The sequence below is a fragment of the Aphanomyces astaci genome, assembly GCF_000520075.1.
Source record: "Aphanomyces astaci strain APO3 unplaced genomic scaffold supercont1.103, whole genome shotgun sequence".
NCBI lineage: Eukaryota > Oomycota > Saprolegniomycetes > Saprolegniales > Verrucalvaceae > Aphanomyces > Aphanomyces astaci.
The window spans coordinates 105,119-118,708 of NW_009798366.1; the positions used below are offsets into that span (position 1 = coordinate 105,119).

Consider the following 13,590-nt stretch of genomic DNA (forward strand, 5'->3'; position numbering starts at 1 on the left):
GATCCAGGCGCACAATAGCCGACGCAGACGAAAACAGAGTGACGAAGCATGCCCATGTACTGCGTGCGGGGCGTGCGGCCTGGGCGGGATCGTCGCCGAGCACTTGGACAGACACAAGGCGGACGAGTGTAAGATGCGACTGGTTCAGTGCAAATATGCCCCGCACGGATGCATGAAGCACCCGCTGTTTGCGTACGAGAAGAACGAGCATGAAACGATGGAGTGCCGGTTCCGACTCGTGTGGTGCCCCATGGGCTGCGGCCAGCACGTGGTCGCCAACACCGTCCAAACCCATCAAGCAGTGTGCGGCATGCGATTCTCCACGTGTTCCCTCGGCTGTGGCGTCGAAATGAGAGAAAAAGATCGGCTCGACCACGAACAGTTTGATTGTTTGTATCACAAGAAGTAGTCAGTTGGTTGTTGCTGCCAGAAGCTGTTCAAAGTACAGTTCATGCAGTAGCGACTCGTCCTCTTAGGGTTAAAATAATCCCGTATCTAACACCGTAAATGTCTACGGAGCATTAGACCCAAGAACACTGATCGCGGTGACGTTTATAGTACATTCAGGGCTAAAGGTTTGTATGGCTAAAACAAAGGTTTGTATGGCTAAATGTTTATATGGGATGGCTATGCCATCAACATGCCTCGCATTTTGATGTTGGCCACTTGACGCACAAATTGTCCAACATTATTGGCTGCATTCCGCAGTAGTATTTCCCTGTGAATGTCAAGGCATGCCGTTCATCTGTCGCCCTGGTGGGTACTCGCAGTGTAAATCCAGCCTACAGGGTGCCAGCTACCACGATAAGCCAGATCATGGCCCCTACAATTCGCTCGACCCTGGCAGTCGACGTCGTGGTCAGTGTGGGTGCGGGCGTTGGTCGTATCGTTGCGGGTGCCATGGTTGGTGATCGCTGGCTGAATATGATTTGGGCGGCGATTATACACTGGAAAAGTACGTGGCAACATCCACGCGTCCGCCGTCGCTGGTGCCGCCATAGTCAGCGTAGACAAACTCACACTTGGGAAACGAGTTTTTGACAATCGCAAGGGCGGCGGTGACACATGCTGGGGGGGCCGATCCGACGGAGGCCAACTTATGGGGCATGACCCAATCAAACCAATCCACGTCTGGGTTGATCATGATGCAGGCGGGCCCTGCAGGGGACTTACCAGGTGAGAAATGGCGGGTAGTTCCGTCGCATTGCACACCTGGTCGGGGGAAGAGGCCACTAAAGTGGGGGAGTAAGTGGAGGCCCATACTACTTGAAGTACTCGGACCGCGAACGTCAGGTTCGCCGCACATGAACAGACATCGGCCAAGGCTGTGGCGATGTCTACGACATCGTTCTTGCACTCGGGTGTCTTAGCCACGATCGAGCTCAGTTGAAAGTACTCATGGATCGCTGCTTCGTACAACACATTGCCTGACCTTGAAAGACGGGCGTGGTTTTGCTGATGCAGCTTTTGAAAACGGTGTCGCGTAGATTATAGCCAGCTTGGTGTTGCACGAAGTAACGTCGCTGTATAGCTGAACGGACATATTGCCGCAAAAGGCCAAGAGGAAGCCGCGGTACACTTACGGCTTGGATGGGGGGGCTCATGAAAAGTCTGGCAAAGCATTCAGGGTTGTAATGACAGCCAACAGGCAGCTGGGGCGTAGAGACATGGCTGGCAGCAACATCAGGTCCGACGGAGGAAAGAGGCTGTTTTGGGACTGTGGCAGCTGTGTAAGATTCGGTGGGTAGGTTGGGCTCTACGTACTCAGTAGGAAGGCACTTTGGGGGGGTGAGCGCGAGATGGAAGAGTTCGCAGAGGTTCAAGATGCCTCTCATAGCCAAGCCGAGGGAGCTAGCTTTGTCGCACGTCACGTCCTCCAACTTGTAGGATACCAGGCCAATGTCTCTGCGACAGGAGCGTTGTGCACACGCGAGCGCAATGTATGGGCTGTAGGCGGATAAAGTCCAAGGGTGTGGCCGTCGCCCCCCATTCCCCCCTGTACCCACAGGCAGACGACACAATCTGGTTGCGTATGGTCGATAAGGTTTGATTCAGGCTGGCATCGCACGGGGTACCGTGAACAATAGCTGGGAGGCCAGCCAACAGTGAAAGAAGCCCTAGCCATCCTCTCATGGAGGATATTTCGAATAAGCGTATGTATGCGTGGATACGATGGTATGATTTGAAGCACGTCAGTGACGTTACTGCGGGGTATGCACTAATTTGGGCGACTCAGTGGTGATAGACTCTAGTACGGGTCAGAAATCCCAAAGGCCGCGCCGTCGCCGCATGCTGGCCGGGGCTGCCGATCTGGCCGGGCAGCGTTGATTCGCAGGGGTTACAGTGTTGATAATTTCTACCACGGACGGCATAGGTCTCAGGCGGCAAGACTCCTAGCCACGACGAAGGCGTATTCGTACTAACACATGTATATTTCTACCAGAATATATTTCAAAGTATATATGCATACCGGTAAATATTCATGGGATATACATATTATATACTTCAGACTTCCCCAGTCAGTCAAGCTTTAGGGGGCGGTAAACCCCGAAACCCCGGATATATGTTGCAATGTGGTAGTAGTGGTGGCTTTCTGGCCTTGATCTACCGAGATGTACTAACGTTACTTGACGTCAAGTCCAGTTGCAATACTTCGGCATGTTGATCGATAGAGGAATCTGAAATGTATTTCGAAGTATGAGGTTTTGTATTGGTGAAGCCTTGAATTCTAAACACTTTAAAAACAAATATATAGCGGATTATCCGAAATCATCCGGATACACACACAAACGTCGCTTGTGTGTGTATCCGGATGATTTCGGATAATCCGCTCCAAAAGTGAAACGGATTGTTTTCATTGCAATCTTGGGCGGTTTCCTCATTCTTGAACAAGATGGCGATCACCGAAGGCTCTCCTTCCACCAACGAGAATGCGCCGTCCCGCGTGCGTGTCTTGCTGTCCCCTGCGCATGACGGCGACCCTGCCAGTCCCGATGGATCGGCTTCCAGTGGTGGCGCCGTGAAAACCGCGCCAATGGACGGTCCATCGCCAGGACAAGGTATGCCCCGTCCCGCACTTTCCACAGTTGACCGACGCATTTCTCTTAGTCGCGACAGTGACATCCATGAACCCCCTGTCAAAGGACTTCCAGCGCGTGCGGTACCTCCTTCAAGCGTCCCTCCCCGGCTTCGTCGTGCACGACGACGTGATGATCTGGGACATGAAGAACCCGACGCTCCATACGCAGTACGAGCAGCAGACCGCGGGGTTGCTCGAGGTGGACTCATGGGTGTCGGTCGAAGACCTGGGCCCGTCCATGGCGCAAATGTACACCTACGGATTCACGTCCATGGATTCCACGCAGCACCACGGCATGAAGTTCACCACGGGCAACATCGTCATGGACAACCCCGGCAAGACAGGTACATCTCCATCTTCTTTGCTATGGTTAATGGATACACGGTAGGGAAGAAGCAGTTTGTATTGTGCAAGGTGGCCGCGGGTCGGTCGCTCCCCATCGAGCGCGAAGAAGATGCCGCGATCAGACTTCCGCAAGGGTACCACAGTCACTACCTCGTCCAACCCCCTTCATCCACTGAACGCGATCCCTACTACCACGAGTACATCGTCCCTTCATCTCATCAGGTAGGCGCTTTCCTGTCCATTCTCGATAGCCGCTCATGGTTGTTTGGAAGATCCTGCCACAATTCCTCGTTCGATTCACATACTCCGCGGTGGAATCGAAACCCGCGCCCATATGCGCTCTGTGCGAGAAGCAGGCCGCGTCCATCCACTGCCCGGCCTGCGACGCCGACCTCTGCCCTACGTGCGACACGACAGTCCATTCGGCCAACAAACTCGCTGGCCGCCACAAGAGGTCGCCGCTCGTGACGGCGTCTGCCGCGGGAGAGCCGCCCGTCCTCCTCAGCCTTCCTCCCGTTCCGTGCCGCCTGGTATGTTGTCATGTGATTGTTCTAATTTCCTTTTTCGACATTTCCACAGTGATATTGTAAAAATTGTATTTTTCTGGGGATTTTAATCTCATTTCGATGAATTTTTATCGTTAAAAACTTGATTGATTGTTCTGCGGTTGCAGCATGAGTCCAAGAACGTGGAATTCTACTGCGCGGCATGTGCGGGATCCCGGTGTGTGTGCATTGCAAGATGGTGGGAGATCACTCGGCAGGCGACAAAGGTGGCCACCGCCTCGTGAGTTTGCTCGACGCGTACGAGCAGAGCATTAAGGAGTCGGCCAAGCCTGACCCGCTCATCGAGACGAGGAAGGCAATGATTGGGACCAAACTCAAGCAGATCAGAGACCGAGTGATGGACATCGCGGCCAACCGGCAGGAGGTGGAAGTGCAGGTGCGTCGCAGCATGGACGTCGTCTTGGCGCGGCTGGAGGAAGAGGCGAAGGCGAAGATGGACCTGCTGCGGTGCGAAGAACTGGAGTTGACGCGCCAGGTGCAGCAAGTGGAGTGGGCCGACGCGTTCCTTGCGAGTCAGCGCTGTCAGTTGGCTCCCGTCGAGTTCCTGGCTGCGTGGCACTTGCACAAGCCATTGCGCGTAGAGCAGCGGGAATTCCCTGTCGTGCATCTGGCGTCGGCGGAGAGCGTCAAGCCCGACATTCAACTGCTCGGCCGCATGCAAGTGGTGTCGGGGGACGGAAGCGGCAGTCACGTACTAGAAGGCAACGACGACGACGAAGGCAAACGACGCGACGAAGAGCAACATCAAGTGGGAGGGCACGTCATGTCCCCCAAGGGCAAGCGCATCATCGAAGACGTCAAGAACGACCTCCTAAAGGGCGGCGGCGGGAGTCGAAGTCCGCAGAAGAAGGGCAGCTTGACCACGCGCGCGCCCAGCAACCCGACGAATGACAAGAAAGACGTATGGTCCACCCAACTGCGTCGAGAAATCGGACTCGACGACGCCACCAAGCCGGAAACGAACGACGTCGAATAAGGCAATCTATGGTGCATTTCATCTACTGTACTCAGTAAAGACTACAGATCGGCCGGAGACGTTTTACTATTAAACGCCTCGGTTATTTCAGTTCAACCCCAGGAATGTTGACGTTTTACTTACGTTTTTTATCTGGTAAATAGGTTAAACATCCTGAATAATACGGATACAATGGAAACGTTCATACGGATAAGTGCTGTATACAAAGACCAAGATATACTTGATGCTCCTTTTCGGCCAAAATGTGCCTGGCTCCATATATTTCTATACAAAAAGGCTGGTTGGTTTAAATTCTATTACTCCATCAATTTTTCACCAATCGAAATTTTGAACCGTAACTTCTGTTGGTCTTGACCAGTTCTATCGTTATTACGGCTTATTTTCCTAAAAATATCAATGCAAAGTTGGAATAGCTGTCGAAAGACAAGGCATTTTTTTGTAGTCTTTAGTTGAAATGCACCATATATAACGTGACGGATCTGTGATTTGCCGAAAGATCGGTGATTTGCTGAGCTGCACTACCCAATAGAATTCAAGAATTGATATGATTGGATAAAATAAAAGCCTGCAACAACTGACACCTTCAAAACGTTATGATGGGTATAGTACTATTTTAAATAGGTTATCACCTGTTTTAAAATCAAGTATGACCTGTTAAATATGATTACTTCGTACATATAATATTGATCTATAAATCAATAAGTTTGTTTCAACGAAGCCGTAAAATTCCAAAGCCAATACTGAATTCAAGGTTAAATTTCGGCAAATCACCGATCGCCTGTTTGGTCATGGAGCTCAAAATCGGCAAATCACTGATCCGTCACGTTATACTATTAAAATACTACGTTATACTATTAAAATACTACCCGTTTCTATCGACAACAGGATATTGTTTGCTTCACTTTCTAAATATCAATACCCGTATACTGTATATGTATTGCGACAGGTGATATTTCACAACTAGCAGACACTCGTTCTCAAACTTTTGTTAATCCATTGCGTCATACAAATTTGAAGTATACTTCGAAGTATTCAACATGTTCACTAGTAAATATCAGCTATTACAAGAAAACTATCAGTTATTACAGGAGTCGCAATAGATTAATCCGTCACAATACATATACACTAAGTGCGAAGCGCCTCAACGAGCCAACCAAAGACGAGGTTTCGGGGTTTGATCCATAAGTAATCAAATTCACAACCATTAAACCAATTTAAATTAGTCCCATTTGCTCCACAACCCGTAGAAAAAGTAAACTTCAATCGTATCCTTTTATATTATACTAGTACGGAAAGATAGACGATTTTTAATCGACTTCTTCAATCTTGGGGCCTTGGGCACTGGCGGCCGGGGGCGGGGCGCCGCCGGCGGCGCCAAAGTCGGGCACACCGCCGGGGGCGCCGCCGCCAGCCGCGTACAGCTTTTGCATGATCGGGTTGGCCACGCCTTCGAGCTCCTTTTGCTTGGCTTCGTACTCCTCCTTCTCGGCCGATTGGTTCGCGTCCAGCCAGTTGATCGTCTCCGTCACCTTGTCGTCCACGACCTTCTTGTCCGCTTCGTCCAACTTGCCCTGGAGCTTCTCGTCGTTGAGCGTGTTGCGCAGGTTGTACGCGTAGTTTTCCAGCCCGTTCTTGGCTTCGATGCGCAACTTGTTGGCTTCGTCCTCCGACTTGTACTTTTCCGCTTCTTGCACCATGCGCTCAATGTCGTCCTTGCTCAAGCGACCCTTGTCGTTCGTGATCGTAATCTTGTTCTCCTTGCCCGTCGACTTTTCGATCGCAGACACGTTCAAGATCCCGTTCGCGTCAATGTCGAACGTCACGTCCACGTGCGGCACGCCGCGGGGCATGGGCGGGATCCCGTCCAACCAACGAAAACTTGCCCAACAAGTTGTTGTCGCGCGTCATCGAGCGCTCGCCTTCAAACACTTGGATCAGCACACCCGACTGGTTGTTCGCGCACGTCGAAAACGTCTGTGACTTCTTCGTCGGCACCGTCGTGTTGCGCTGGATCAGCGTCGCCATCACACCGCCGGCCGTTTCCAACGTGAGCAACAACGGCGTCACGTCCAGCAACAACAAGTCTTGCAACTTCTCCGAGCTGTCGTTGCCCGACAAGATCGCGGCTTGCCACGGCTTCGTCGGGGTTGATCGACTTACACGGCTCCTTGCTCCTGGAAAAAGTCAGACAACAACTGTTGCACCTTGGGGATACGGGTCGACCCGCCCACAAGCACCACTTCGTGCACTTGGCTCTTGGACAACTTCGAGTCGCGCAACACCTTCTCCACAGGCTCCATCGTCTTGCGGAAGTAGTCACCGCACATGTCTTCGAAACGCGCGCGGGTGATCGTGCTGTTGAAATCAATGCCGTCGAACAACGAGTCGATTTCAATGTACGCTTGCGCCGACGACGACAGCGTGCGCTTGGCGCGCTCGCAGGCCGTGCGCAGACGGCGGAGGGCACGTTGGTTCGCGGTCATGTCCTTGCGGTGCTTGCGCTTGAACTCAGCCGTGAAGTGGTCCACCAAACGGTTGTCGAAATCTTCACCACCCAAGTGCGTGTCACCGGCAGTGGCCTTCACTTCAAAGATGCCTTCTTCGATCGTCAACAAAGACACATCAAAGGTCCCGCCGCCCAAGTCGAAAATCAACACGTTGCGTTCGCCACCCTTCTTGTCCAAACCGTACGCGATGGCGGCGGCCGTGGGTTCGTTGATGATACGCAACACGTTCAAGCCAGCAATGGCACCGGCGTCCTTGGTCGCTTGGCGTTGCGAGTCGTTAAAGTACGCAGGCACCGTGATGACGGCGTTGTTCACCGTGGAACCGATAAACGCTTCCGACACTTCCTTCATCTTGATCAACACCATCGACGAGATTTCTTCGGGCTGGAACGTCTTGGTTTCGCCCTTGAACTCGACCGTGATTTGCGGCTTGTCGCCGGCACCCGGCGTCACCTTGAACGGCCAGTGCTTGATGTCGGCTTGGATCACAGAGTCGTTGAACTTGCGGCCGATCAAACGCTTGGCGTCGAACACCGTGTTGGTCGGGTTCATCGCCACTTGGTTCTTGGCGGCGTCACCGATCAAGCGCTCGCTATCCGTGAACGCCACGTACGAAGGGGTCGTGCGGTTACCTTGGTCGTTGGCAATGATTTCCACACGGTCGTTCTGCCACACACCCACGCAGGAATAGGTCGTGCCGAGATCGATACCGACACTTGCGCCTTGGACTCCAGACATGTTGGCTTTGGATGAAAAATCGAAAATGATCATCGACACACTCCACCGCCTTGACCGCAGTCATTTTCGAGAAAATTCGGCCAATCCTTCCAGCACATTCCATCAATTGGATACAAAAGGCAAGTTATTTCCATTCGCGTATTGTGATTGGTTGTTTTGCCAGATACCTCTCGGAATCAATGTTTTCTGGCCCACCCGTATTAAGGACGTTCATTGATTGGTTGAATTATTCGGCAGGGCTCGGGGTACACAGAATTCCTTGAAGTTGTAGGTTTGCCACCGAGCGATATTAGCTTTGACAGGTTTGTTCTGGAGGTACCTTTTTCGGATAACGTTGCGTTAACCGGATTTCTTGGGCTCGCTCTTAAGAGTTTGAAACCCAAATCCAATAATCCTCCCGAGTGGGATTTACTAGGGACTTGAGGAGGTCCAAAACGCCACATTACAAAATGGACCTTTTACCTTCATTTTCAAAATGACATTTTTGGTTTACCCCATTTTGGCAGAAAATGGAGTACTACGTAGTATTATTTTTGAGATGTTACCAGACGCATCCATTTTGTAATATGGCGTTTTGGACCTCTTCAACCAGGAAATCCCACGTGGAATTATTGGACAAACACACAAAAGCTGTCATTTGAAAAATTGTCCTAATATTTATGATAAGTTGCAAAAAGAGGCGATTTCGGACATTTCTTGTGGCAGTAAGAGTGGTAAAGTGGAGAAAAGCACTGTTCACTGTAAACTTGGGAAGGACGACATGTACCACCAATCGTTATACCGTCTTATGTCCGCGACTCAACTCGTCGGACATCCCTTTCAGCGGGTCCCTACCATTTGGCCCGTGTCAAACAACATGCCGTGGAAGGGCCAGATGGATCGAGTAACCACCTGGAGGCCGATGTCGAGCCATCATGCTTCAGGGTACTCCCTGGTACGTCGGCTCAGTTACCGTCCAAGAGACCGGAGTTCGTGCTACCTGGCTTTTGCCTGAGGATGCTGAAGGGCGACAACTGTCCCGTCCGTAGTTGACTACGCAGAGCGCAGAACATTGTGTCATCTAGTGAATTGGTTTACGCGACCTCGGGGCGTGTATCGGTGTAGACAAGACATAAAACTATTGTTCGATGGGGTAGTTCTTATAATGGTTACGTAGGTCAATGTGATTCGTACGCCCATAGGATCCAGAGTGTTTCATGATCTGTATGATGATCTTATTGACCTCGTATAGAGGATTTGGTGTGGTCATGGGATGTCCCATGTCATAGACTGCCTGTTTGAGCGCAGGCGTTCTAGTAGAAATGTGCACAGAAGGATAAGCGCTGCGTCGTTGTCGAGAAGACGATTCTTCGCATTCTCTTAGCGATCCGATATATCGCAGACTAGGTAAAATATGACTAAACCAGCGACGCACGAACACAATGGGCGTAATCACTGTCTACATGCGCATGACACGGATGGGGTGACCATACACACTACCTATGACGAAACCCCGAAATTTTTCGTTGGATGTATCATATAGCGCGCATGGCTTCCTGTATGTAGCAGAGAGATTCATGAAGACCAGTTCGTCATCATCGAGGCCGATTGGCACGGAAAATTCGACAACGATCGACGACTCTTGGACGTTGGAATTGTGGACAACTTCCGTGGTGGAAGTCGGAGTATGGCAAAGTTGATGCCTCCCGAAGGAACAATTAGAGTAGTCTCTAGTACTTCTAGTATGACATCTACTTGCCAAATTGCGTACGCCGAATCACAAACTAGAGCCTCCCCAAGTTTGGGTTGAGGTGTGGTGGTCATCGCCACCCCAAACGCAGAAGGCGGAGGCGTGACAGCATCCCCAAATGAAGATCGAGGTATCATCCATCTACCCCCCAGGGGTGAAGGCATACATGAGTACAAGGTTTGTGTCTCAATGTTGAGTAGCTTGAACCCTCGAGAAGTCTCGGTGGGCCATTGTACGTGCACAACATGCATCGGAGGCAGCTTGTTGACACAAATGGACGTGCTTACAAGATTGTAAGGCATGCATCCAAGACACGTAGTCGCCGTAGTCTACATGGCATTGACCCCACAGAGGATGCGGCATGTTCCCCACTAATTGTGGTAGACCGAGGGTGTTCATGAGGAACACTGCACAAAACATATCTTCACCCCAAAACTATGGTAAATACTAGTAGCATGCAGTAATTGCAGACGAACATTCACAGGCATACAAAATCAAAGTACAAAGAATCTGTATTTAAAAAGATTAAACTACTGTGCTGTTCACGAGGTCATACAATTCATCGAGCCGACTTTCCTCTTCAATGCGCTGGTCCAAAAGCTCCAAGTTGATCATGTCATCGTCCGTGTCCTTGCTTCGCGGAGTCTTGTAGGAATTTCCACCATTCGCATGCAGTACAGCTTTTATGACCCGATGAAGTGTAGCAAAGGTCTTCCCTAGAATCATGGGGGCCAACTCATCAAACGACAATTCGATAGCAAGCCCGAGATCATCGATTATCTTGCATTCCATCGTCTGCTGAAAGGCCTGGATGGAGTTGAAAACGCCCAGATCTAAGACATTCAGATCTGGGCTTTGCGGCGGTGGGTTGCGCACTTGAATGCGGAAGGTTGCATACTCAGTGGCAGCAACAACAGTTGGTCCATCGGCAGCGACATGAACGCGAGCGTTGTCCTGCTGCAAGTACACGACCCCTTCGTTGTCGTCAGTAAGCCAACGCCACTTCTCCTTGATCGACGGAATGACCTTCTCAACGAGATACAGACTGTACGAACGGTAGACCGGCTTCGTGACGTTGACCGTCGTCGTGACAAGTGCGCCTGCTGGCCGATTCACGCTTGTTCGTTGGGCGGGAGTGGACACCAACCACTAAAGGCCAGCAGCCAAGTTTTCCGTCCCAGTCGCTGCGAGGTCGGGCCACGACCACCATGAACATCACTTTGGTGATGTGGCTCTTCGATTGCACGTGTCTGGGCATGTTCTCTTCGTCATGCCAGAGGTAAAAGCGGCGACAAATCTTGGTGATGTAAAACCACTTTTCTTCAATGTGAACGACATTGTACAATGCATTGTCATTATGCTTACTGTAGTCGTTCAAAATTGCCTTGCAGAAGTCGACGCGCTGCTTCATCTATTCGGGCTTGAGCCGCGGCTTTGTCCAGTTTGAACGTCGGGTGACCCACTTGCTTTGGATGAAGTTCCAAATCGTCCAAGTTGAGACTTCAATCGCTGCTCCCAATGCACGGTAAGTTTGTCGTTGGGCCAGACGTGTTGCCTTGATGCGCTGCTCGATCTCACTGACTGTGTAGGATTTCGTTCGACCACAATTGGTCATTCGAGACTTGACGTCGGCACAGGCGCCGTCGCACGGCCACGTTGCCAAATGCTCGATACAGTCGACGAGTGGACGTTGAAATCTCGCGGCACTGCTGTAATCGCTACTCGAGAAAGCCTGCTGTTCACACTCTTCAAGAGAAGATCTTCGTACAACGCCCCTCGCTGGTCATCGGTCAAGTTTGACTTGGATTTTGTTTGCAAACTTTGCATTGGCCGTTCGTTGGCAGGTGTGCAAATAAAATTGAACTAAAATTGCTTCTGATAGACTTCGTTTAGCCACTCAATTTAAGCTAATCGGAAAAGTGGAAGTTGATTTTTTCGACTTGTCTGCAATTATTGCCAAACAGAGTAGTAGCATGCAGTAACATGATACGACAAATTGTGGTGATGGTGGAGAGCATCCACACGCTTGGAGGGATGGAGACGACATCTATCTATCTTTAGGGGGCACGTCCAACAAATGATCTGGGATGTGATCACCATCCTTCAGATAAATGATGTTGGGTCGCCGTTGGCGCCAGCGACGTCAAGCCGAACTGAGACACGCCAGACAACTTAGAGTTGGTGGCCATCGGTAGCACCAGCAATATTTCGGACCCCTAATAATGTCGAAAGTAGGATGTGCACTTGATTTGTCGGTAGACTTCTGGAAGTCCCGAAAATGAAACATGTGAACGTTGTTCATTGATAACCTGTCGAGACATGAATGCCGACGTGTGCGTGAAGACATCAATAAATAGTCTGGTCACGTTGATGCGTGCGTTCTGAGACTCTAAAATTGCACTCTCAAACACAGGCGAGGACACATTCTTGCAAGTTGGTCCAACGAATTTTACTCCGGATCTTTAAAGCTCTCTATCTTGCGTTATAGAGGGATTTTAGGCAATATGGCTGCTGCATGTTGTGCGTCATGCCTTTAACCACGTTTTGGTCGATTTTGTAAGGTGTGGGGTGCCTGGTTTTTTATATATTGTTCAATATATTGAACAATACAATATTTAATATGTTCAATATTATTGATATTGGAAGGCTCGGACAATACATTATTGCCCGCAATAGTACTGTCAATTATTGATACGTCAATATCTTGTTGACGATCCCTGGTTTGAATGATGAAACGCGTTGGTTTTCAATTTTTTGAAACTAGCCAATCAGAGTACTATATACATTATAATTGGTCGAACTATTTATTTCGATATTTGTCCAGTCACGGTAGGTTCATTTCCTTGGCCACAAATGTGATTCTATTTTATTTGGAAATAGTTGTGCTGGACCGTTTTTACTGCAAAGTGCTGTAAAATGCTTACCCAGGAATAAAACTGGCATTACACGGGTGATTTGACGTACTTGTATAGGATGAGGACATGATAGATACTTGAAGTACTTTGAAAATCGATAATTCAATGCTACCGTACTGGTTCGTGGAAAGACCTGTGTTTCCTCTTGAATTATCAGTTTTCAGAAGTCGAAACCCATTCCTCAGAGCCGAGCTGCTTCCATTTCCCGGCAGCGGCTCCAAAATATGGCTCTTAAATTGGAATTCTACATTATTCTAGCTATGACCCCAGTGCTATATACTGCTGCTGCTGGTGTTGCATGTCAACTCAACGGAGTCTGAATGCGGTGGCATTTTATTCCGCTAACACTGTTAGTTCGACCAGTAACAGCAAAAAACACTTTTTCACAGTACTACCGGGTGGGAAGGATAATTCCCTCATTACCTGTAACTGTATAACAGTTCCACTGTTGTTTTGACCCGAAATACTGTTTCAATGAGGGAATTACTACATCCGGATACACCTTTTCGCCGTAGCCCTGTACCCTGGGATTCCATCCTACCCCCGGTGAGTACATCTACAATCCAATTAGTCATTTGAGTGATTGGAAATTACTCTGTGATAATGAAATATACCAATCACTTCAAGTCATTCGCACAGCACAGAGTGTGCACTCGATCACACAATCCTGAATTCACTGGAGAGTTAATTACTAGAACATCTGTGAATTCCAAATGATTCTGTTATTGACTTGCG

At 49.8% G+C, this 13,590-nt stretch overlaps 7 protein-coding genes across 7 annotated transcripts; 3 read left to right on the forward strand and 4 right to left on the reverse strand.

Moving 5' to 3' along the window:
• Positions 1-172: 172 nt before the first annotated feature.
• On the forward strand, positions 173-409 carry H257_17318 (hypothetical protein; the record flags this gene model as incomplete). The annotated part of the gene is made up of 1 exon (XM_009846053.1): positions 173-409. One exon carries the CDS (start codon positions 173-175, stop codon positions 407-409), a length of 237 nt encoding a protein of 78 aa, XP_009844355.1.
• A 531-nt stretch (positions 410-940) lies between these two features.
• H257_17319 (hypothetical protein) lies at positions 941-1,835 on the reverse strand (the record flags this gene model as incomplete). Its single annotated transcript, XM_009846054.1, has 4 exons — positions 941-1,232; positions 1,289-1,464; positions 1,584-1,671; positions 1,765-1,835. The coding sequence occupies 4 exons, from the start codon at positions 1,833-1,835 to the stop codon at positions 941-943; spliced, it is 627 nt and encodes a 208-aa protein (XP_009844356.1).
• Positions 1,836-2,893: 1,058 nt separating this feature from the next.
• Positions 2,894-4,014, forward strand: H257_17320 (hypothetical protein; the record flags this gene model as incomplete). Its single annotated transcript, XM_009846055.1, has 4 exons — positions 2,894-3,059; positions 3,109-3,423; positions 3,468-3,646; positions 3,697-4,014. 4 exons carry the CDS (start codon positions 2,894-2,896, stop codon positions 4,012-4,014), a joined length of 978 nt encoding a protein of 325 aa, XP_009844357.1.
• Positions 4,015-4,132: 118 nt separating this feature from the next.
• Positions 4,133-4,966, forward strand: H257_17321 (hypothetical protein; the record flags this gene model as incomplete). The annotated part of the gene is made up of 1 exon (XM_009846056.1): positions 4,133-4,966. The coding sequence occupies one exon, from the start codon at positions 4,133-4,135 to the stop codon at positions 4,964-4,966; it is 834 nt and encodes a 277-aa protein (XP_009844358.1).
• A 1,307-nt stretch (positions 4,967-6,273) lies between these two features.
• Positions 6,274-8,211, reverse strand: H257_17322 (hsp70-like protein; the record flags this gene model as incomplete). The annotated part of the gene is made up of 3 exons (XM_009846057.1): positions 6,274-6,844; positions 6,894-7,102; positions 7,171-8,211. 3 exons carry the CDS (start codon positions 8,209-8,211, stop codon positions 6,274-6,276), a joined length of 1,821 nt encoding a protein of 606 aa, XP_009844359.1.
• A 2,254-nt stretch (positions 8,212-10,465) lies between these two features.
• On the reverse strand, positions 10,466-11,351 carry H257_17323 (hypothetical protein; the record flags this gene model as incomplete). The annotated part of the gene is made up of 2 exons (XM_009846058.1): positions 10,466-10,966; positions 10,992-11,351. The coding sequence occupies 2 exons, from the start codon at positions 11,349-11,351 to the stop codon at positions 10,466-10,468; spliced, it is 861 nt and encodes a 286-aa protein (XP_009844360.1).
• Positions 11,352-12,129, reverse strand: H257_17324 (hypothetical protein; the record flags this gene model as incomplete). Its single annotated transcript, XM_009846059.1, has 2 exons — positions 11,352-11,658; positions 12,038-12,129. The coding sequence occupies 2 exons, from the start codon at positions 12,127-12,129 to the stop codon at positions 11,352-11,354; spliced, it is 399 nt and encodes a 132-aa protein (XP_009844361.1).
• Between the last annotated feature and the right edge of the window lie 1,461 nt (positions 12,130-13,590).